The sequence below is a fragment of the Rhinopithecus bieti genome, unplaced genomic scaffold (genome assembly GCF_001698545.2).
Source record: "Rhinopithecus bieti isolate Rb0 unplaced genomic scaffold, ASM169854v2 scaffold_33652, whole genome shotgun sequence".
NCBI lineage: Eukaryota > Metazoa > Chordata > Mammalia > Primates > Cercopithecidae > Rhinopithecus > Rhinopithecus bieti.
In genome coordinates, this window is record NW_016814761.1 from 2,039,990 (window position 1) to 2,063,206 (window position 23,217).

At 54.4% G+C, this 23,217-nt stretch overlaps 1 protein-coding gene across 1 annotated transcript in view; it reads right to left on the reverse strand.

Annotated features, from left to right (window-relative positions):
* Positions 1–2,085: 2,085 nt before the first annotated feature.
* The window catches only part of IFFO2 (intermediate filament family orphan 2), a 47,242-nt gene continuing 26,110 nt past the window's right edge, over positions 2,086–23,217 (reverse strand). The window contains exons 2-9 of the mRNA XM_017852061.1: positions 16,330–16,390; positions 14,945–15,040; positions 13,628–13,768; positions 12,164–12,303; positions 7,104–7,224; positions 6,554–6,646; positions 5,508–5,638; positions 2,086–3,853 (exon numbers count right to left, since the gene is read on the reverse strand). Coding sequence (XP_017707550.1) covers positions 3,748–3,853; positions 5,508–5,638; positions 6,554–6,646; positions 7,104–7,224; positions 12,164–12,303; positions 13,628–13,768; positions 14,945–15,040; positions 16,330–16,365 — 864 coding nt within the window. The 5' untranslated portion in view covers positions 16,366–16,390 and the 3' untranslated portion in view covers positions 2,086–3,747. The remainder of the gene's footprint in view (positions 3,854–5,507; positions 5,639–6,553; positions 6,647–7,103; positions 7,225–12,163; positions 12,304–13,627; positions 13,769–14,944; positions 15,041–16,329; positions 16,391–23,217) is intronic.

The window sequence follows — 23,217 nt, forward strand, 5'->3', positions numbered from 1 at the left end:
GATCCCTCCCCCAGGACCCTGGGGGGAGCACAGCAAGGACTGTAGCCCAGGCTTGGCCTGGCGTAGGCACAGCCAGGGCTGAGCTATGAGCATCTTATGCCATTTCCACTCCTACTCCAGCTGCCTGACCACCTGGGACCCATGAAGGCCCAGGCTCCAAGGAAGTCATGTACTCCCACTGTCACCCGTGCTCTGCTGCCTCCCAACCCTCTCCCAGCGCAGCTGAGTTGGAAATGGATCTCAGCAGACCAGAGTCAGAGTAACTCATCAGAGCCTACCCCCAGAGCCCAGCTTGTCCCCTCCCTAGTGTGCCTTGTCCCTTCCCCCATCCACCACACTTCTGAATTTCCTGCAGCCTACCCCAAGACTTCCCAGAAACTGAGGGGTCAGAGGAGAGGAGAATGGGGTGAAGTGGGACCTACAGTCTGCTGAAGCTGCTCATGGGTGTTAATGACCAAAAGTGAGGACAGAAGACGAGGCATGGGGAGGGGAATGGGTTCTATTCAATCTGCCAACAACATGCACCATTTCTCGTCCACAGGAGAATGCTGGGCTACCACAACTGCCTACCCTAGATTAAAAAACCCTTCCTTTCATAAAAATAGATGAGAGTCTCTTGCTTTATAAATAGATTACATTTAGCTTAAGTTACATCTTATAATCTTCCCCCACCCCACCCCCTCTCCTCCCATTCCAAGCGTAAGTGGTTGAATTCTCCCTAGGTCATCTGAGTGCTACCCACAGAGTTAGTCCGTGATGGATTTGGTCCTTCAGGGACCTCACGACATTTTCTCAAGACAAGAAAGAAAATGTTGGCTGGCCAATAATATTTTTCTCTGTTTGGAGTCTCAGAAGAGAGAGTGTGTGTGTGTGTGTGTGTGTGTGTGTGTGTGTGTGTATTTCACAACCAACCAGGGAGCCAAATGGATGCTAGTCTTCCTATCCCTCCCCAATCCTCTGTTTGTATAAAACCCCCAAAAATAGGAGACAGAGGGCAGCGCAGGAGAGCCCATCTGAGAACAATTCTAAAATACCAGTGTCAATATGACACTGGGCTTAGAAATAGAAAGTCAAAACGAAGTATTTACAGCTTTACAAAGGATGGACCAATTCGTCCCAGCTAGGACTGGTGCTGCCCCAGCGAGCTTTGGGGTCTTTCTTGGCAAGCTGTGGGCTCATGGTAAGGGGACAAGCACAGCCCACTGGCATTAACTGAAAAAAGCATGTGGTGGAGAGGCAGGCAGTCAGGCAGGCCGGACCCAGGAACCAGCCCAGGAGGCAGGCCCATCACACTCTGGCTTACCCTCTCCCACCCACCTGCCCCAAGTCCTCACTCCCAAGAGGAGAGCAGATATTAAAAGCCAGCAGGAAGGGACTTTCAGGCCAGGATCTCTTTCTGGCTCCTGCCATTTTCAAACTCCCTAGAGTACCCTAGTTCTCAAAGACAAATGACCTATGTATACAAGGAGGAAAGTAAAAATAATACCGCCGGACACCGATCACCACAGTAACCTGTTACCCTCCAACGCTAACACTGCTGCCTTACAGTCTTAACTCTAAAGATATGTCTGTTACCCTCCCACCACCTTGGGGAACAACCCAGGGCTGGCTTCCACGCTGCCCACGAAACTCCCACACCACACTGTCCAACGCCTCCCTCAGCCCCGGACGGAGGAGACCCACGAGGGCAGATGTTTTCCTGCCCTCGTGGAAACGGAAAATCTTTTTAGCAGCTGAGGTTCAAGCCCAACTGGCTCTGATAACCTTTGGTTAAAATAAAAATTCAACAACAATAACAACAAGAATCAGGTATGTTTGAACCCTGTAACCTTTAGAACAAGGGTCAGTGAGGAGGAGAGAGAAGGGCCATCTCTCTTCCAAAACCATTGTCCCTCCAAGTACCTGCCAAAGGGAACTGTTTGGCTAACAGGAGATGCTGACTATGGAAGAGTCACAGCCAGACTGCCGCAGGGGACCTGTGGGAGGTGCCCCCAGCAACATAAAACAAAGGAAAAAACTCATGACAAAGGCCACCAAATCGTGATAAATTACATCACACGTAGTCACTAACACATTCTCACGCTCTCTCTCTCTACGTGTATCTATTATGTACAGTATTTTTAAGACTGTAACACAGGTGGGGGAAACAGAAAACAGAGAAGACCCTTAAAGGCCCTGGACCTCTGGGGACCACAATCCCAGTCAAACCCAGATCCCCCTCCTCTGCCTCCAGACAAGGCAGAGGGACCCAAGTTCTAGTCCTTGGGCACATTTTGCTACTTTGACCACTAGAGGGAGCTCCTGGGACAACAAAAAATTAAAATTGGCAACAGACCCATTGCAGTAGGTAAAAAAGGTTAAAAAATAATAATAAAGCAAAGCCTGCTCAGCTGGCTCCAAGCTGAGATTTGGAAGGGGGAGGGTCGCCACACAGTGCCCTTCAATGCAGGCCCACTCAAGCCATTCAAGTCTTGGGGGATACTGGCTCAGATCAACACCCTGACTGGCCAGTCAAGGGAATTGCTGAGAGAGGCTTGTGTGTGTCCAGGAGCAGAAAGAGGATGGCCCTCACTCCAGCTCCTGCCCTGCCAGCAGCCCACCAGGCCTCTCTCCTGCTAGCGGCCAAAAGCAGGCAACTGCCGGACAGTCCTAACCCAAGGCGGGTAGAAGGGAGCAGAGACCGGGCCTGGCCCCTTCAGACTTTCTCACAGAGAAATTACAGATCTCTAACCCTCTATTGTTGACTGGCGATGGAGGGAAGAACATCAAGTTATCAGGGCAATAAAAGACCCCCTTGGCCCCTGCCCTGAACCCGCAGAGGCCCCGAAGAGAGCAAGCGGTCAGGCAGGCCAGTGCCTTGCGGGAACCCCGGCCTCCTGACCAACCTCAGCCAAACCCACGCTACCCAGTCAGTGCTGCGACACAGATCACCCTAACCCCGGCCTCCCTCCCAGCTCCAGGGGGAAGCCAGGAGCCCAGGAGAGGTCCTGCCTTCCACAATGATATAAGGCAAGCTGCTTTTGTTGTTTGTTTTGTTTTTTGCATAGTAGTTTAAACACAGTGAGGCTCCGCCTTCCCTCACAGTGCCTTTTCCCTTCAACTTTGCCACTCGATCCCCCAAAAATTAAAATGTGTCTTCCTTCCCTTCCTTCCACCTTTCTCTCCTTCAGGGAGTGAGAAAATTGGGGTGGTCCCTACCCAGGCCTAGAAAGCTCACAGAGGCAAGCGGCTCCTTCCTGGGGGTTGGCAGAGCACCCCAAGCCCCAGGCTGGTCTGGGCTGGCTCAGGAGGAAGGGAGGGCATAGCCCATGGCCAATCAGAGGAGCAGGTGGGACGGACGGCAGAAACCACATTATACCACGGCCGGCCGGCCCGGCCCTCACCTTAGAGTTCTGTATAAAAACACCTGCTAGGAATAATTCTTTGGAGCTCAAAGTGGCTCAGCTTAAGGGAGAAGGCACAGTTAACACTGCAAAGTCTGCACAGAAGTCTGCATTTGTAATGTGGAGAACAATAGAAATTGACAGCACCATTCCTTGGGTGGGTGGGGGATGGAGACGGGGCACCCGTTGGTGGTGTGGAAGGAAGGAAGGAAGCAGCAGTCCCTCGGGGCCTCCAGAGAAGGGAGGGCAGAGAAAGTCTGTGTGGTGCGGCTTCGAACCCCACTCCAAGGGGCCTTCCTGGACCCATGAGGAGAGGTGGCAGGGCCCCATCACCAAGACCACCAGGCTGGCAGGGCCTCAGTCATCAGCTGACCATGGGCTCCACATCTGCCTCCCGCTCGAACTCATCCTGGATCTCATCTGTACTTCCTGAGTCGCTGCTGGCCACGGAGCTGGGGGACGGTGAATTCCTGAGAAGCACAAGAGAGTGGGGAAATTCAGAGAGCAGCCCTGGACCTCTGAAGGGTCAAGGAGTGGGAAGGCTGAGCTGCCACTTCTATAATATCTACCCTTAGAGGAGCCTCGCCCTGAGCTCCTGCCTCACTCAGCTATCCTTAAGATCATTTAAGCTCACGAGGTAACCCCTGCACCGCCCCTACTTGGTCTGGTTGTGTTGACTTCTCTAGGAAGAAAATCCCTTGGGAGCTGGACCGTGGATCAAGTTTGACTGTTACTCTCCAAGCACTTAACCCAGGTCTGGGCACATAGTAGGTGCTCAGTAAACCCTGGATGACTCAGCGCTCAAAAGGAGGCTATGCAGGATACAGTTAACATCACTGGGCTGCAGTTCTGGTTCTATCTCAGATGAGCTGGGGGTGGGGGAGCTTGGGCAAGCTGTTTAACCTGCCTAAGTGTCTGCTCTTCTGTCTGAATAATGGAGATAACCACAGTGGGTTCTGCGGGTTCAAGGAGTTAAAGGTCTGAAAGGCAAGGCCACGGCCCTGCACACAGATCTGCTCCCCACAGGGCTGTCCCTCCCTCTCATACAGTAATGCAGCAAAACGAGGAAAACAACGACAATGTATTTGTGCTGTGTGGCAGGCATTCTCTGCATATTAGCTCATTCTCAGCATGGCTGTCCCCCGACAAGGCTGTGTGTCCTTGAAGGCAGGGGCTCTGCTTTGTGTGCCATGCCTGACACATGTCAGTCTCCTGGGGACAGGTCCTGGGTTGGAAGAAGATGATATGGTTTGGCTGTGTTCCCACCCAGATCTCATCTGGAATTGTAGTTCCCATAATCCCCACGTGTCATGAGAGGGACCAGTTAGAGATAATTGAATCATGGGGGCGGTTTCCCCATCCTGTTCTCGTGACAGTGAGTTAGTTCTCATGAGATCTGACGGTTTTATAAGGGAGTGTCCCCTTGCTAGGCACTCATTCGCTCCCCTGCTGCCCTGTGAAGAGGCGCCTTCTGCCATGATTATAAGTTTCCTGAGGCCTCCCCAGCCATGTGGAACGGTGAGTCAATTAAACCTCTTTCCTTTATAAATTACCCAGTCTCAGGCATTTTTTTTTTTTTTTTTGAGATGGGGTCTTGCTATGTTGCCCAAGCTAGCCTTGAACTCCTGGGCTCAAGTGATCCTCCCACCTCAGCCTCCCAAAGTGCTGGGATTACAGGTGTGAGCCACCACGCTGAGCCTCAGGCAGTTCTTTATAGCACCATGAGAACAGACTAACAGATGGCAAAGGAAGGGAAATCACTTTCTGTGAGCAAACAGGAGCATGCCCCGTCCGCCTCCTCGCTCCCAGCTCAGCAGAAAATGGGGCTTCAGCTCCTTGAGGGCGAGGGCTGTACTCACCGGCCCCACCGTCTTCCACAGAGCAGGCCTTTGACAAGTATCTATTGAATCAACAAGGGGCAGGGTGGTGGTGGGACTTGCATGAGGTTAGATATGTAAGGCATCTGGCATATAGGTGTGCTAACAGTCACTGGATATATGTATGGACGGACGGACAGACAGACAGAGAGATAGGTTGGCAGTATGAAACATGGCCGAGTTGCAGCCTTGGGAATTCCCCTCCAAGGACGCCATAGCTGAATCCCCTGGGAGGACAGGCGGGTACCTGTCTGCGGAGCCTTTGATGAGCCGGCGGCAGGTCTCCATCTGCACATCCAGTCCTCGCTTCATGCTGCACATCTCCATGTACTCATGCAGGTGTCGGTTCATGTCACTCTTGGCTGTGGCCAGCTCCAGCTGGGAGGAACCAATGAGGAATAAGGGTGAGGGCAAGTCATCCTCATGGCAGAAGCCTCAGCAACCTCCCATCCTGGATTCCTCAGGGATGGTGCCATTGAGTCCACCACTGGACACCACACCATCAGGACCTGGCCTCTGGACATCAACCTCCCTCACCCTCTGCTCTCTGCACATGGTTCCACGTCCCCTAGAACTCCTTCTGGCCAAAGGGGAATGGTTGCCTAGCAATCCCAGCAGCAGCCTGGCTCTGATGTGCCCCACCCGGTTCTGAGAACTCGGTATCTCTGGGTTCCTTTATCCAGACCTGATTACAAAAATCCTGAAGGCTTTTTCATGTTTCTGGCTCTTGTCCTCTATCAAGTGATACTTCCTCTAGGGAAGGAGCTGGGCTTCCCTTTCTCCTGCACAATAGCAATGACTGTCATTTATAGAAATGATCATGTGCACAGCCTCTGGAGCCAGAGAGAATTGTACTTCAATGCTGCTTCCTGGCTGCAAGGCCTTGGGCAAGTCACTTGGTCTCTTCCAACCTCATCTCCTCCTCTGTAAAAGGGGTGCATAGTGCCTACTGCATAGGGTGGAGGTAAGGATACCGGGTGTACTCAGCACCTTGCGTCACTCACTATCACTCAAATGTCAGCTCTGTGGTTATTATGGGATCGTCTTCTCAACTACATATATTCTTTTTAATTCTCTGAGGCAGGCAAGGATCACCACCCCCATTTGACAGATTAGGAAACTGAGGCCCTAAGAAATATGTTAGTCACCCCTGAGGCCTCCTGACTCCCAATCCTATGCCTGTCCCACTCTACCAGCCCCTGCCCATGACACATGGGCATTTGGTCGCCAGGATCTCAACCACGTGGACCTCAGGAGAGCCTCACAAGTGGGCTCCACATCCCGAGCTCTCACCTCGATCTGACCTATCGTCTCCTGGTACTCCTTGTCTCTCGTCTTGAAGAAGGATTCGGTCTCGTGGATCAAGTTGCCCAAGTTTTCCTCTTGCTGGGGAAATAGAACAAAGGGGACAGTTTATTTTATTTATTGATTTATTTTTGAGACGGAGTCTTGCTCTGTCACCCAGGCTGGAGTGCAGAGTACGATCTCGGCTCACTACAACCTCTGGTTCCTGAATTCAAGAGATTCTCCTGCCTCAGCCTCCCGAGTAGTTGGGATTACAGGTGCACACCACCAGGCCTGGCTAATTTTTATATTTTTAGTAGAGGTGGGGTTTCACCATATTGGCCAGGCTGGTCTCAAACTCCCGACCTCAGGTGATCCGCCCACCTCGGCCTCCCAAAGTGCTGGGATTACAGGCGTGAGCCACCGTGCCCGGCCCAAAGGGGATAGTTTAGCTGGGTGGTGGGGGCTGTAGGAAAATAACAGGGATGAGGGACCATTGAAAGGAGGTGCCCCCCAGGTCCCTAGTCCTGGCCTTTGGGAAGCCAGGTGCCGGGCTCACCTCGCCCTGCAGGTCGATGGTCGGATTGCAGTTGGTGAAATCCTCCCAGAGCAGCAGCGTGTCTTCATTCTCTTCCCACGTCAGGCTGTCACAGTCGTCGTCAAAGTCAAAGGTCTCCCGCCTGTGGGGGTGACACCAGAGGGCATGACTGAACAGAAGCCAGGCTCCAGGGACCCATACAGGGGACAGAAAGGGGCAGCTGCCCAATAGGTACACACCTTCAAGGCTGTCCTCAGAAAAGACAGGGGTAGTAGCCAAAGGGGACATTCGCCATATCCAAAAGGAGTTTAACTCTTTTAAAATGCAGAATGTATTTATGTATTGTTTGTACAATTAAAAATGTGGTTTTTTTCTAATGTCAGGCTTTAATTAATTGGGACTAAAGATATTTTCCTCCAAGTCCAATCTTGCAATTTTCCTCATTCATTTAACAGCTATTTCTTGAGCCCCTCGTTTGAGTGAGATGCTCAATATAATATCATCTTCTCTGCAATTTGGGAAGGTTGGTATTATTCCTATTTTACAGATGAAAAAATGGTGGCTCAGAAAGGATAACTCAACTGTCTAAAGTCACACAGCTAGCATGTAGCAGAAACAGGCTAGAATGCCAAATGTTTCCTGCAGCCTTTTCCTCCCCATCAAGACACTCCCCAAGCACCTGTTAGGTGCTGGGCACTGGGCCAGCCACTAAGCATGCAGTAAAATGCAACGCCCTCAAAACAATTCCACCCTCAAAACAATCCCATGAGGTAAGCATAACTATCATTCCCATTTCACAGGTGAGAAAACAGAGGCTCAGAGGGATTGAGTGGCCTTCTAGAACAATACATGCTGGAAACGAGATTTGAATTCAAAGCCTGGGAGATGTCAAGACCTCCCTATTGGCTAGAACCAGAAGTAGGTTAACCAACCATGCAGGTTTGCCTGGGACTAAGGGGTTCCCAAGATGCATTGGTTACTCCAACTGGAGGAGACCTAAAGATCAGCTCATCCAACATACCCCTCTTTCCAAGGGGAAGGCTGAGTCTGTAGGAGTGAAATCACTTGACCCAGGGCATCGGTAGCACACGACAGTGTGGACCCTGTCTCCAGGCTGCCCTCCCAGGGCTCTCCCCATTGCCCGCCCTCCCTGAACTCCTTCCTGGATCCTCCGGGGCAATGAGTGTTCCCAATGGACTGGGTTGGGGACTGGGCAGGTCCCAAGAAGGCTGTCTGGTAAAAAGCTGCCTTGAGCGCCCCCTGGAGTCAGGCAGGGCCGGCTCCCCTCCAAAAGCCATTCCCACAGCAGTCCATAGGAGTCCAGGGTCCTGAGCTGGGGGGCGGGTGCTGGAGAGGGCCGTGTGGTCTGGAGTCACCAGGGTCCAGCCCTCACTGCATCACACACTTGATTCCTGACTTCACTTCCTTCCCAGCGTCTGGGATCTGAAGGAAACCCCAGCCAAGGGATAGGAAGCTGGAAAGGACAGAAAGACGGGCCAGAGAAGGAACTCGGAAGAGACTCCCACTTCACAAATCTGCAAGGTGGGGCTGAGGAGGAGCCTTGGCCCTGCCGGGGAAGAGTTGCACATTCCCCCTCTTCTTCTTGGTCTGAAGCCCAAACAACCGACTTGGATCAAAACAAAACACGGCTGCATTACTCAAACACTTCATCAGATCTGGCCAGGGGCAGCCTGGCTAGGTAGGTCCTGCCCACAGCTGGCGGAGATGTCCACGGGAAAGGCCCAGGGCCCCGCCTGTGGTGGGGTCAGGGTGACCTACACAGAACTGCAGAATGGGGGTGGGGGGTGATCAAAGTGATCAGAGGGTTCATTGTTTTAACTTAGGTAACTTCACAACCAGCTAAATCTAATTCCATAGTGAACCCAATTCAGCTTTATCAACACTGAGGCGCCCATTCCTGCAGCCAACCTCGCCTGACTTGGATCTGAATGCTGTTTGCACACACTGGAGCCTTTGCCCGTGGGGCCTCCTGGCTTCCACTCTGATCTGTCTCCTTTTGTAGCTCACCCTATTCCTGGTCAGCTTAACAATGCCCTGGGGACTTTATAAAAGCAAGGACAATAATTTCTTCAGAGAAGCCCTTTAATTTAACCACGTGGACCCAGCCTGGGGTCTCCAGGGCATACAGTCCTGTCTTAGGCTCAGAAATGCCCAGGGCAATGTTCAGAAAACCTAGACCCAACCACTGGTTCTTTCCAAAAGCCCCTATTGGCCGGGTGCAGTGGCTCATGCCTGTAATTCCAGGACTCTGGGAGGTCAAGGCGGGTGGATCACTTGAGGCCAGGAGTTTGAGACTAGCCTGGGCAACACGGTAAAACCTCGTCTCTACTAAAAAAGTACCAAAAAAAAATTAGCTGAGTGTGTTGGTGCGTGCCTGTGATCTCAGCTACTTCGGAGACTGAGGCAGGAGAATTGCTTGAACCCGGGAGGTGGAAGCTGCAGTGAGCTGACATCACACCACCACACACTCCAGCCTGGGTGACACAGCAAGGCTGTCTAAAAAAAAAAAAGCCCCTCTTGGCAGGCAGCAAAAGATGAGAATATGAGATGGGGGGGTATCAAAAGAGGAATCAAGAATCTAGGGGTCTCCTTATCACCCTTAAATAGCAAACCCCTAAAATACAGCTCCCATCTCAGTTCTGTTTCAAAGGAATGGCAGGTCCAGGAAGTATCAGGCAAAAGAGTTCCTGTCCCCACCCAGTTCCAACCCTGCCCCTGCCTCCTGTCTACCTTAAAAGTCAGCCTAGAATAGGGACAGAAGAGAGAATTATCTTCCGAGTGTGGCATGGGGGACAAAGCACTGGACCAAGAGTTGGAGGCATAGCTCTGTCCTAACTCCACGTGTGCCCCTCTGAGGGGCCAGGCAGAGTGAGCTCTGGACTATGGAATTCTGAGCCAGCCTCAGAGCTCTGCAGGAAGGTTAGGAGAGCCCGTGCCCCTGGCTTTTGAAACAAGTGATGTCAAAGGCATCTGCTAGAAGGAACATGCCCTCTCTGGGGGGGTTCAGGAGGTGGCAGAGCCTCCCAGAGCTCTGATTGGTAGCATTTGCCGATTTCCTGCAATGGCAAATTTTAAGGTACTAACATGACATCACTGAGCCTGGAGTGGGTACAGCAGCTTCTAAGAGCTGGCACCAGCAGGTTCGCCCACCACTGACCATACCCAGCCCAGACCCTGCCACCACCCCAAGCAGCATTTCCTACTGAGAGTGCATTAGTGTGGGAGGCGGCCTGGCTCTGAATCCCAGCTCAGCCACATACTAGCTGAGCGGCGTTGCCCAAGTCCCTTCTCCTCTCAGAGTCTCAGTTTCCCTGTCTACAAAAGGCGAGTGAGACCCCATCTCCTAGGCTGGGCGTCTGGAGTCAGCAAAGTGACATTTGTGGGGCCCCCTCCAAGTGAACGTCAGGAGCCATTTCTGCAAGCCGTGTGGTCAACACAGCCAGCCCACCAAGGGCAAACTAGTGCAGGTGGGTCTGGCTAAGGTCTGCTCAAGAATGGCCCACAGGCTAGGTGAGGTAGCTCTTGCCTGTGATCCCAGCACTTTGGGAGGCTGAAGTAGGCAGATCACTTGGGGTCAGGAGTTCGAGACCAGCCTGGACAACATGGTGAAACCCTGCCTCTACTAAAAATGCAAAAATTAGCCAGGCATCATGGTGCATGCCTGTGATCCCAGCTACTTGGGAGATTGAGGCAGGAGAAACACTGGAACCCAGGAGGCAGAAGCTGCAGTGAGCCAAGATCTCGCCACTATACTCCAGTCTGGGTGACACAATGAGACTCTGTCTCAAAAAAAAAAAAAAAAAAGAAAGAAAGAAAGAAAGAGAGAGAGAGAGAGAGAGAGAGAGAGAGAGAGAAAAAGAAAGAAAGAAAGAAAGAAAGAAAGAAAGAAAGAAAGAAAGAAAGAAAGAAAGAAAGAAAGAAAGAAAAGAAAAGAAAAATAGCCTACAAATGGCCGGGCGCGGTGGCTCAAGCCTGTAATCCCAGCACTTTGGGAGGCCGAGACGGGCGGATCACGAGGTCAGGAGATCGAGACCATCCTGGCTAACACGGTGAAACCCCGTCTCTACTAAAAATACAAAAAACTAGCCGGGCGAGGTGGCGGGCGCCTGTAGTCCCAGCTACTCCGGAGGCTGAGGCAGGAGAATGGTGTAAACCCGGGAGGCGGAGCTTGCAGTGAGCTGAGATCCGGCCACTGCACTCCAGCCTGGGAGACAGAGCCAGACTCCGTCTCAAAAAAAAAAAAAAAAAAAAAAAAGCCTACAAATAAGACCACATCTGTCATTGCCCCTTCTGGGTTCATGACATCCTTAGACACAGACATGTTTACACATGACCAGGGAGGGGACAGCCCAGCCCCTGTATCTCATGGGCAAGAACACCCCTTCTCCCACCGCTTTTTTGGAGGAAGCTTTCAAAGGAAAGGCAGGAGAATGGTAGACAGGGAACATAAAGGACGCTGGTGAATGGAAGAGTATGCACCTGTCCAGATTCAGCAGCTGCCATCCAGCCCTGTTAAACTGTGCCCCAGGTTCAGCAATGCCTGACCTCTTCAAGCTTCCAAGAGAGGCTGAACATATGAAATTTCCCAAATTACAAATGTTGAAAATGAATCTTGGCTGGGTGCAGTGGTTTACCCCTGTAAGCCCAGCACTTTGGGAGGCCGAGGCAGGAGCATCGGGAGCTCAGGGAGTTGAGATCAGCCTAGGCAACACGGTAAGACCCTGTCTGTACAAACAAAATTTAAAATTAGCTGGGCATGATGGCACATGCCTGTGGTCCCAACTATTTGGGAGGCTGAGATGAAAGGATCCCTAAACCCAAGAGGCTGAGGCTGCAGTGAGCTGTGATCATACCACCGCCCTCCAGCCTCCAGCCTGGGTGACAAAGTGAGACCCTGTCTCAAAAAAAAAAAAAAAAAAAAAAAAGGAAATGAATCCAAATTCTTCCAGTGCTGCGGGCTACTCTCAGCCCAAGCCTTCCCGTTCACCGCCCCTGCCCAAGCAATCCGGGGAAACGGAGAGTGTGCAGGCCGAGAGTGTGCAGGCCACGGGGATACTCACAGCTGGTTAAACATACGCTTCATCTCATCGGTAATGTTCATGGAGCCGACCTCGTCGTCCGAGAACCGGTTCACCTCCCCGTCCTGCTCGGAGATGTCATCATCGGAAGCCACCTTACGTTCTTTCTTTTTGGGGACCACCTGAACCGGAAAGGAAGCAATCAAGGTAACTGGGGGGCTCGGCTAGGATGGAGGGGAGGGGTGAACTGGGAAGGGAGCCGGCATCTCACAGGATGATGAGCGTGACTGGGGCCGGCCAGTGCCAGGAAAGGTGCAGGTCCTCTAAGAAGCAGGCGGCGTTAGCAGGAAGCGTGAGGTGGGAGACATGCAAGGGGACACAGACGGGCTGGACTCTTCCCTGCCCTGGGCGGCCTGGTGGGTGCGCCGGCTCAGCTCGCCCTTTTACCACAGAAGCAACCCCACAGTTTGGAGAGAGGAGCAGGCCAGACCAGGACACAGAGTCACCTGGGATATCTCAGAGCCAGCCAGAGAGATGGAGAACCCCTGACAAAGGCCATACGGCCCCATGCTGCCCAGAGCCCTGTCTTTGCTCACATGCAAAGGCAAAGGACAGGCGGCCCAAGGTTCACCAAAAGCTTCCACTCCAAGCAGACAAGCCACGAGCAAACGAAGCCTGCATTGGCCTCCCCTGCTTCCCGGCAGAGGGACAGCAAGAAGGCATGGAGGTGGAGAGAGGGCCCCAGGGAGGCCCGGATCTGGCCCAGCGACGTCAGAGTCACACACACAGAGCGACAACACACCGTATTGCCCTGGGCTCAAGCAAAAGCCAAACCACAACCCGAAACTCAAGAAGCAGCCTCTGGAGAATGACATGTGCCTCATTCGGCTGGACTGGCCCCCCAAGCCCTCTCCAGAAGACAGCCTCACTGGCGCTAACCTGATCGCCGTCTCTCGGGGGCACCCACACTTGCACGTTAGGTCGGGGGGGTATCGAGAGCCTCTTTAGGGGGGAATGAAAAATAGTCAAAGGCCAACAGCTCCCCTTCTGAACTCTGAGGCCCCTCTACCAGAGCTCAGGCCAGCTCCCCGAGTTCTCCCCATAACCTGGCCAGGGTTCCCCAACCGTGGGGATGATGCCCAGTTCTAGCACCCAGAGGAAGGAACAGGAAATGGTGCAGTGGGTACAGTGTAGGCTGGTGAACCAAGCCCTGGAGGGGCAGGAGACTGATTTCTGCCACTTCCTTCCTTGAGCACAGCACATCATCCTCTGGGCCTCGGTCTCCCCAGCCATAGGATGAAGCAGTCAGACGAGGCTATGAGTCCAGGGGAGCCTGATTCTACGTTTACCTGGGGAGGCCACAGGGTCAGGTAGTGCTGCCTCTCGGGGAAGGGGAGGGAGTGAGTGGGATGTGGAGGGAAACAGGGGTTGGCTGGGCAGGGCTGGAGGCCAGGGCTGCTCTGGGAGAGCGGGGAGTTGGCTGGTGAGCAGGGCAGCCCTAGTCACCTGGAAGATCTTGGACACGTCTTCCGAGTTCCGCTGCTGTGCGACATCGCACAGCTTGGCCGTGATATCGATTCGGCGGCAGATGTCCATGTCCACCTTCATGGCCTTTTCTTGGATCTTTGTGTCCAGGTCTGTCATGGGCTGCAGGGAGGACAGCAGGGTTTACATGAGCGAGGGATGGAGCAAGCCTGGGGGGCTGGGCAGAGAGGTGGGGAGACCCCTAGGTGTCAGCAGGGATGGTGCGGGGAGGCCTCCAGAGTCCGAGGGTGCCTTAGGCTTTTCCGTGGAGTGGGGGGCTGCGGCGCTGCTCAGGGTGGGATGGGGTCGGGGCCTTGGGAGTCGGGGGCCAGTGTGACACCGTGTGTGCTGCTCTCCCTAAGGGCTGGAAGGCATCCTCCCAGCAGACACAGGATCCATGTTTACTTTGTTAGAGCAAAGAAAAAAGAAAGCCAAACTCCCGCTGGAGAAAGAGAGCCCTTCTTTTCCCGCCCGCACACCCTACCTGTCCCCGACACAGGCAGCTCTCTCTCTCTTGGATGCCTCCCACGACCAGCAGTGGGAGTCACTGAGGACCACAGGGTGGATCCCCTTGGACACAAGTGAGAGGGAGCCCAGTGGCCTCCAACTAGGGTCCTGAGAGGCTTCTACCAACCTCACCCAGCTTCATGCCCCTCCACACCGGGAGCCATGCCAGGCTCACTCACCCACGTTCTGGCCCCTTCTGCCTTCTGGTGGGGTCTCCCCCTGTACTGCCCACTGTTGGAAGGAGGAGACCTTGGTCCCCAGCAGCAAGAAGCCCTTTGCTGCCAATAGCTCCCCCCACCCACGGATACTCAGAGGGGCCCCAGATTGTCAAAAAGACACGCACGCCGGCCTTTCCTGACCTCACAGAGCAACCCTGCTGAAGGCCGCTGGGCCTGCGAGTCTCTCAGGCCCGCACAGACCAGACGGCACCGGGCCCAACCTGCCAGACACCCCACTGCACCCAGACACCAAGGCCTGCCCTCATCAAGGCGAGCTGGGAAGGAGTGGGAGCAAACACACACAGACCATCAGGGGAGCCCGGGGGAGGGCGGGATGGGTTAAGCGGCAGATTAATGCATCTCTACTCAGACCAAGGGAAGCGGAAGTGGGGAGGGGGTGGGAGGAGGGTGCCTGGTCTCTGATGCATCCAATGCATCCGTCATCCTCACGGTCAAACACAGCCAGCCAGGATTCTAACTAGAAGCCGAGCTCCAGAGCCTCGGAGGGAATGAAGCATTTTGCATGATGGGTGTGGGGAGGTCATGACACCCAGGGGCGGCGGGCGGCACTTACGTCACTCATAAGCCCCTTAAACACCACCAGCTCGGCCTTGAGCCGCTCGATCTTCTCGTTCATCTCCTCCTGGATGGCATCAGCCTCCTGTGCTGCCTGCGGGGATGGAGATGGGGAGGCTTCAGAGGGGCCAGGTCCTCTGGGGATAGAAGGGTCTGGACACCTGAGTCCAGAGCCCTAGGCACCCGATGTCCACCCCAGCTGGGCACCTGCATGCCAGGGAAGGGGCGCCAAGGACCTCATCCTGCCTGGCTCCCCACTGAACACTGCTGACTGCTTAAAACACTTCCCAAAGGATTATCTATTACGTGGGAAAATCCATGGCAGGTATTAAAAGAGCAGGTTAATTAACAAGCAATCCTATTACATTAAAAATATGAGATCAATCCGTGTGAAATTGCCAATATTGGGCCATCTCTGCTTTCAAAAATGACAATGTCACGTGTGTCGACCTAACATGCATCTAAAGAGCGTGGGTGTGCATCCGCACAGACAAGATCGGAAGGTCACACGCCAGTTTTTCAACTGTGGAGGGTGGAACTGAAGATCATGTGTATTTTCTTTGTGCTTTTCTATAGCTTCCACATATTTGACCATGAACCCATTAAATTTATAAAGAAAAAAGCACTTTCATTATAAAAGAAAGGGAGACATTCAAACTTTTCCTTCTACCCATTGGCAATTATCTTAATCTGTCTCTAACTTTCTTAGACGATAAATGCTTTCGGTATCAGAACGCAATTTCTAGACATTTTTGGAGGAACTTTTCATGCCTTCTCAGGGGGTTGCTACTTTTGTTCCCATTTGACAGAGAGGAAAATAGAGGCTGAGAAGATGAAGTTTGCTGCTCAGGTTACACCACAGGCGGGGGAGTTGCAGAGCCCAGAATGCAGAGATTCCAGCTAGAGCAGCAAGGGAAATGTTTCCAAATGCCCACCACAGAGAGCCTGCTCAGGCTGGGAGCCCACCTGTGACGTGCCCACCTGCCCTCTCCAAGGCCTTCAGCCCAACCGAGGGCACCCTTCTTGTTTGGAGGCTTACAGACCACCTAGTCCAAGCCTCAGGTGGGGAGACAGTGACTGGTGAGAAGGGTCGCTGGTCCCAGCTCATACAGCAGCTGGGACTTTCACCCTGGGACCCGGACCCAGGCTTCTCAACCCCTGCATCAGAGCTCTTGTGCAACACTGTGCTGGTCCATTCCTAGCTTCCAAGCAGAGGAAGTGGAAGAGATCTCTTGGCTCCATAAAGGAGAGACTGAGGCAGAAGGAGGTCACAGAGTAGGGGCTGTGCAAGAATGTCCTGGCTTTGCCGCATGAAGACTGTGCCCCTTGGCCACACGGCTCTCTGGCATGCCTCTCCTGGTCGGGATGTCTGAGGGCTCTTACCTCCTGCAGTGTGTCCACCATGGTCTGAAGGTTCATGCGCTTGGCGAGCTCCTCCTCCCATCTGCAAAAGCCAAGAGGAACAGGTGGTCAGAAGGTGAGCTCCTTGTGCCAGTCCAACCCTCAGACACAACCCCAACACCCACCTGGGGCCTATCTTGAGCTGGGCAAGGAAGGTGCATTGGGGCATCCATCCCTCCCTGCCCTCTGGGAGTTCCCAGCCTAGGGGAGTGGCGTGAGAGGACAGCCAGGCTGATATATAACCAGAGTACCAGCTGGTGGTGACAAGCGCCACATTAAGGTATGAGCCCAGGACTTCACGAAGAGAGGGGTGGGAGGGACCACCACCTGCCTGCATGCAAACTGTAAAGTGCGGTGCAAGCACTGCTTGCTGCTGCTTCTGCTGTTGCTGCAAGATGCAGTAGCAAAGCCAGTCCTTAGAAGCCACACTGCAGCCAGCTCCACTCTCAGGCTCTTCTTTGCACCCATTGTGCTAAGCATTGCGATGCCCTATAGCCTACCCAAACCAACACAGAACTCTCCTATGTAGGTGTTGTCATTCTATTTTACAGTTGTGGAAACCGAGGCTCGGAGAGGTTAAATAAACGTCTTGCCCAAAGACACACAGTGAGTCAGTGGGTGGGGCTGGAATTCAAACCCAGGTTTGTTTTATTACATTAAAACAAAACTCAATAAATACAGTTCCCACTGATTTAGCGTTTACTATGTGCCAGGCCCTGTTGTTCCAAGGGCTTCCACACCACTACTTTCACATGCATACTGCCCGAAGCTGAACAGGAAAAGCAGGAGGGGAGAAGGCAGAGGAGGGTTCAGTGGACCCCCCTGCCCCTAACCACAGGAAGGGGTGGGAGCACTTCCCTGGGGCCGGATGATAATACCAATTCCAGAACCACCTTCACTGAGACTTACTTTGTACCAGGCACTGTTCTACATGAAGTTAATTCAATCCTCATAACAACCCATGGCGTGGGTCCCATCATTATCCCAGGTGCAGAAAGCAAGGCCCAGAGGCACAAGCTGAGCCCAAGGCCAGGGTGAGATAGTGTGGAGCTAGGACTGAAACCCAGGTGGGGAGGCTCCAGACTGGTTGCTCAGAATCCCCTTGCGGAGCTCCTCATAGACCCAGGAACTGTCAAAGCCTGAAGGCCCTAACCCAGCTCCTTCAACACAGTTCCTCCCTCCCTGGAGGCAGTTGGGGGCAGGTTCTTTCCCTACTGGGATGTCTGTCCATCCTGGGACAGACAGAGGAGCTTCTCTCCTTCCTCACCCGACTGCTACCCTCCCTACATGGCCTCGGAGCAGGGCAGTCTGGAACCCTTTTAGGATACTGTCGGGGCCAGCTAAAAATAGGCCAGAGGGGAGGGAGGGGTGGAGAGCTGGTTACGTCACCAGCTTTTGGAAACGAGAGAAAACGGATACTGTTTGCACACACAGAGGAAAATTCCTCCTCTCTCCCACAGGAGACAGCCCCGGCCAGGGCTCCTGGAGGACACATACTCTCTCCCTCTCCCCCTTTTCTCCAGCCTTTCCCAGCCCTAGCGTTAGCTGCTAGGCTGAGATCTGCGTGGGTTCCAGGGTCCAGACCTAGAGGGCAAGGGATTCCTGCCAGGGCTAGAGGGCACAGAGGAAGCTAAGAGGGGGCAGGGAGGGAACCTAAGGGCCTAATCCAACCGGGACCATCTCACTGAACCTCCCCTCATTGTACAAATGGGGAAACTGAGGCCGAGTGGTCAAGCCATTTGCCCAGATAACCCAGTATATCAGGAGCAAGGCTAGGACCGGTCCCAGGACATCTCTCGCCGAGAAGAGCAGGCCCCACGTTGGGGACAGGAATCACAATGGGGGGAAAGTTCCCAAGCCACTCCACCCCTGCCCAGGAGCACAAGGCATCTGGGGCCTCCTTCGGGGGTGAAGGCTGGAGCACAGGTCCCAAGCTGAATCATCTCTTCTGGCCACGCTGCTCAGAGTGGGGAAGGCGACTCAATTCCAAAGCCACTGAGCAGGGCAGGTGCAAAGGCGAGCCCCAGCATGGCTCTGACTGCAGCCTGGCGTCTAGAGCCAGCCCTCTAACACATCTTGCAGCAAGAACAGAAGTAGCAAAGAAGGGCACAAAAAATAAAGAATGACATGGCTCCTCCCTTGGATGCAGGCACCCAGGGGCACCTCCCTGACACTTCCCATTCCCCAGAGGGACACTTTGGAATGAGGCCCAGCACCCCTCACTTTTCCTTTGAGCAACCATCTCATGAGGAAGGCAAGGCAGGAGCCAATAGACCCCTTGTACAGATGGAGAAAACGAGGACCGGAGAGGGAATGAGACTTGCCCCAAATCCACCCAAGGTGACAGCGGGAGCCCAGATCTTTGGCTCTCCAGACAAAATAACAGCAATAGCACCAGCAACCATTAACTGGGGGGTACGGTCTGGGTGCCACACACCCGGCTCACTGCCTTGGACACACATCACTGGCTTTAATGTGGATTATTAACCCTCCTGGGGAAAGAATTTCTAACTAAGCCCATCTTGCAGATGAGGGAGCTGAGGTTCAAAGAGGTAAAGTGACTTGTCTAAGGTCACACAGCTAGCAAGCAGGGAGCTGGGACTCAAAGCCAGTCCAGTCTCTAAAGCAGCAAGTCTCAGCCTAGAATGTGCACACCAATCACCTGGGCATCTTATTACCATGCAGATCCTGGTTCAGGAGGCGAGGGCTGGGGCAGACAGCTCCCTAGTGATGCTCGGTTACAGATGGCACTGAGTGGCCAGGCTCTGAAGACCACACAACCCAGCCCCTCCACCTCTCCTCTCCCCTCCTTCCCCGAGTTCTGCCCCACCCCCTCCGCCCTACCACATCTCAATCATGTTTCCTGAGCTGCACACACCACACCCCCAGGATGAGCTTGCACAAATGATTTCATGGGCTTTTTATTTCCAAAGCCAGACTGGGTTGGCAGCCGGCTGGCCTGCTCCCAGGAGGTTGAGGACAGACCCCGAATGTGGACAGCAGCTGGCTTGACTGAAGAGCCTGCCGTCCGCCCTGACATCCCTCCCAGCAGTGGTGGAGAAAACCTGGCTCAGCCAGCTCCAGTGTTGACAATGCAGAAAAGCTCTGTCCTTGGACCGTTCTGAGGACTGGCGTGAAGGGCCAGGTGGGCGATGTGTTTCTTATGGCGCTCCAGACACCCGCATTCCCTCCCCACCCACCCAGAGCCAGGGAGCACTCAGCTTAACTGAGAACTGGTCAACCAAGTTGCTGGCACGGAGATTTCAACACCTGCTTCCCAAGCACAACCTCCCTCTTCCCTGGGTCTGCCCACAAGAGTAAGGTTTCAGTGGGGAGGGTGTTTCAGGCAGAGGAACCAACAGAAACAAAGAGGGCAGCAGGAAGGGACAGGCCAGGCACTGTCTGCCACCAAGAGACGGGTGCACCTACTTTGAGTCAGAGATTTGTGGACATTATTTCCTTTCAGCCTGCGCAAACCCTGCTCTCAGCCCCAGCCCACGGCTGACCAAATGACTTGCCCAAAGACTGCCTAGGAAATGGCAGCACCTGGATTCGAATCCAGGTCTGGCAGAATCCTACGCCCGGGCCCTTTAAGGCTGAAAGGGGAAGGAAGGCTGGAGTGAACATAAAGAGATCACTTTGAGGGTACAAAGGCCAGTTTCCTCGAGTCTCCCTCAGCAGTCCAGGGGCTGTTCTGTTGGCTGGGGAGGGGTTCTTTCTGGTCTTTTGAAGACTCCAGGATATTGACAGGCCTGTCACTGGAGGAAAATGAGGTGACAAACACATCCCAGTGTTCTCTGAGGGGCAGGGCCTTTCCATAGATCCCCTCCATCATACTGCACATGCACTGGGCTGGAAAGCTACCCTGTCCCCACTTTACAGGTAGGAAAATGAAGACCTAGGGCCTATGGACAACTCCAGCCACGGCCAACATGGCTTGACTCACTGAGAGCCGCCCCTGCCCACCCTGACCCGGCAGCTCATAAAACTTCCAAATCCTTCTCTCTTCTAGTGCTGGATGACAGAAGAGACATGTATTGACCACCTTCTAGATGGTGTCCACCACGTTAGGTACTCACACCTCCCTCTACAAAACCCCGCTGAACCCTCCCCTGGGGATCGTCCCCATGTTGCAGATGAGGCTCGGAGGTCAGGTAACTCATTTCCCCTCTTCCTCTCTCCGCCTCAGCCTCCTGAAACCCTAGCCATTCTCCCAGGTTGGTCTCAACTGTCACCTCTTCCCCAAGCCTTGCATCCATGTCCACTGTTTGCCCCACAGCTGAAGGCAGCGGAGGCCCCAGGATCTCCTCTTCCCCAGTGGCATGGTCGCGGGATCCCACGGCACACAGGTCTCGCCCAAAGGAGCCAGTCCCATGATGCCAGGGCCAGTGATGGCTCCACCGTGTGGTCACTGCCACTTCCACCTTCCCCACCACCACCGGGGGCTGGTACTCATCTCGGGAGGTCTCACGCACAGAGACGGGGCAAGGAGGAAGCAAGAGGCAAGGTCCCTGGCCTAGGTGGGAAAACCGGCACAGAAGCCAGGTCTCAAGTGGGGGTCCAGTCCTTCTGCAGGCCCAGAGAGCTGGTTATGATCATTCCTGTGCTTACTGCTGTATCCCTGTACCTAAAACTGGCTGGGCACTTGCTAAGGAGTCAGGTATTTATCGAGTGGATTGGTTGGTTGGATGGATGGATGGATGGATGGATGGATGGATGGATGATTGAATGAATCCAAAGCTGCACTTACTCCTCAGTGCCCTGATGGCCCTCGCCTCCAGCCAGAGCTCCTTTCCCCCAGAGCATCCTTAGCCTGAACCATCCCAGCCCAGGGGGCTCACGGGAGGCAAATTCCCAGCACAGCCCCTGCACTCAGCTTCATCCATTCGGCTCCAGAGCCTCTCCTGGGAGAGGCCAGGCCAGGCCAGGGGGAGGGATGGCCAGGGCAGGAAGCAGGCAGGAGAAGGAGAAACCTTCCCTTTCCCACTTCCCACAGCCCTGGGCCAGGGAGGGGAGGCAGGGATGTCAGGACAAAGAGTGCAGGGAGAGGAAATGACTCCACAAAAGCACACAGCAGCTGAGATCGGGGGCCTTGGCCACCATCTTAGCAGAACAAGCACTCTCTGGGGCTGGTGGCCAGGAGGGGGAGGTGGCAGCATCACCCCAGCCAGATGTGGTCTCTTCGCATTCCTGAGGAGCCACCACTGGAACCACGTGAGGGACGAGAAGTCTCCGCTGGCCACTGGGGAAAGGGGGTGGGCAGATTCTATGCCAGTCCCCACCCCCACCCCACTCAGGGCCAGTGCCTCCCCCTCCCCTGTCAGCTCAAGATGACACACAGACCTGCAGGAAAGGGACCGACAAGCCTGCCCTACAGAGGGGCGGAAACCCAAGCTGAAGTCACCAGCAGTGGGGCTGACTCACAGATTTTTCACTTCCTGTGCAGTCAGAGAAAGAGGCTGGAGGCTCCCGCTCAGGAGGAAAGTGGGTGCGGGTCCAGCAAAACAATGAAGGCTCCAGGGATGAACCTGGGGCTCCTGGAGTGAGCATCCCAAGACTCCAGGGCAGCAAGAGACGGGTCCAAATTCTGCCCCATCGCTTCCCAGTTGCGTTGTGCAAGTCAGTTACCTTCTCTGGGCCTCAGTTGTCCCCTGTGTGAGTCGGGAAGCCAGCCATCCGCTTTTGAAGGTGGCTGTGAGAACTACAGGAAGGGGACCGTGTGGGTAAAAGCACCCCTGGCACCCAGCAGACCAGGGGTGTTCAGCAGCTCCATGTGAACTGCACGGCACGTGGCCGCCTCCCACCTCCAGAGTTGCAAGGGAGGTGTAGAAACGGCCCACACCTTGAGGGAAGGCGAGTGGCCGGCACACCTCGGCTGACTCACTCAAGTGAGGGGAAACGAGCTCAGGTGAGGCTGGGCTGGAGCCCTCAGTGGAAGACTTCATTTTGGGCCAAGCGTGGGCCTGGCCTCTGGCAGAGGGCAGGTGGGGGCAGAGAGCAGCTTCCTTCCCAGCGGGTGGAGGGCTGGCACCCTCTCAGCTCCACCCTGGCCTCAGGGAGCTCACCCCACTGTAGCAGGGCTGGGTGCAGGTGGCCAGGGGCATGCTGGAGCCTGGCGACTCAGACCACGGGAGATTTTGCCTGGCTGGTGCCCCTCAGCTCTGAGCTGCCCCAGCTCCTGTGTTTGCCCACCTGCAGATGCACAGAGGCATCCCAGCATGGACAGTGCCTCGCCCCAGGCCTCACAGCAGAGCCAGGGCCAAGCCTGGGGGCCCCAACCGGCTGTTCTTCTCTAAAATAATATCTGAGCTGGAGGAAGAGGTTGCAGGCACAGTGGCAGACCAGGGGAGCCCTTTCTTCAAATGCAGTTTCGCAGAAGCGGATGGGTTGGGAAGACCAGAGCAGGCTCCCCGGTGGGGTCAGGGCTGCGTGCCCCCAACAGCCCCCACTTGCTTCTGCTGAGCCCTTCTAGAGAACCTGAAAACCACAACTGAGTCAACTTCCTCCTTGCACACCATCCCCCTCTAATACCACAGACAATTCATATTTAAGGCAGAAAAAAAATCTGATAAGGGAGTGGGAGTGGGGCAGGGCTGGGAATACAATGTGGAAATCCTGTCACTACTGCTAACACAGGGCTCACCTCTGGGGCAGCTCAGCACTGATGCACATGTGGATGCTCTGCCTCCTGACTTCCTCTCCCACGTGGCGCACTGCAAGCCTGTCTTCTTCCCCGAAAATGGACAGCCAATAAGCTCAAGTCCCTGTGTGTGGAAGAGGCCCCCTCCTGCCTACCCCAAGCCCCACCCCCCGGGACACCTATCACCACCTCTTATGGCCTCCCGGCTCCCATCTCCATGGAGCCCCTGA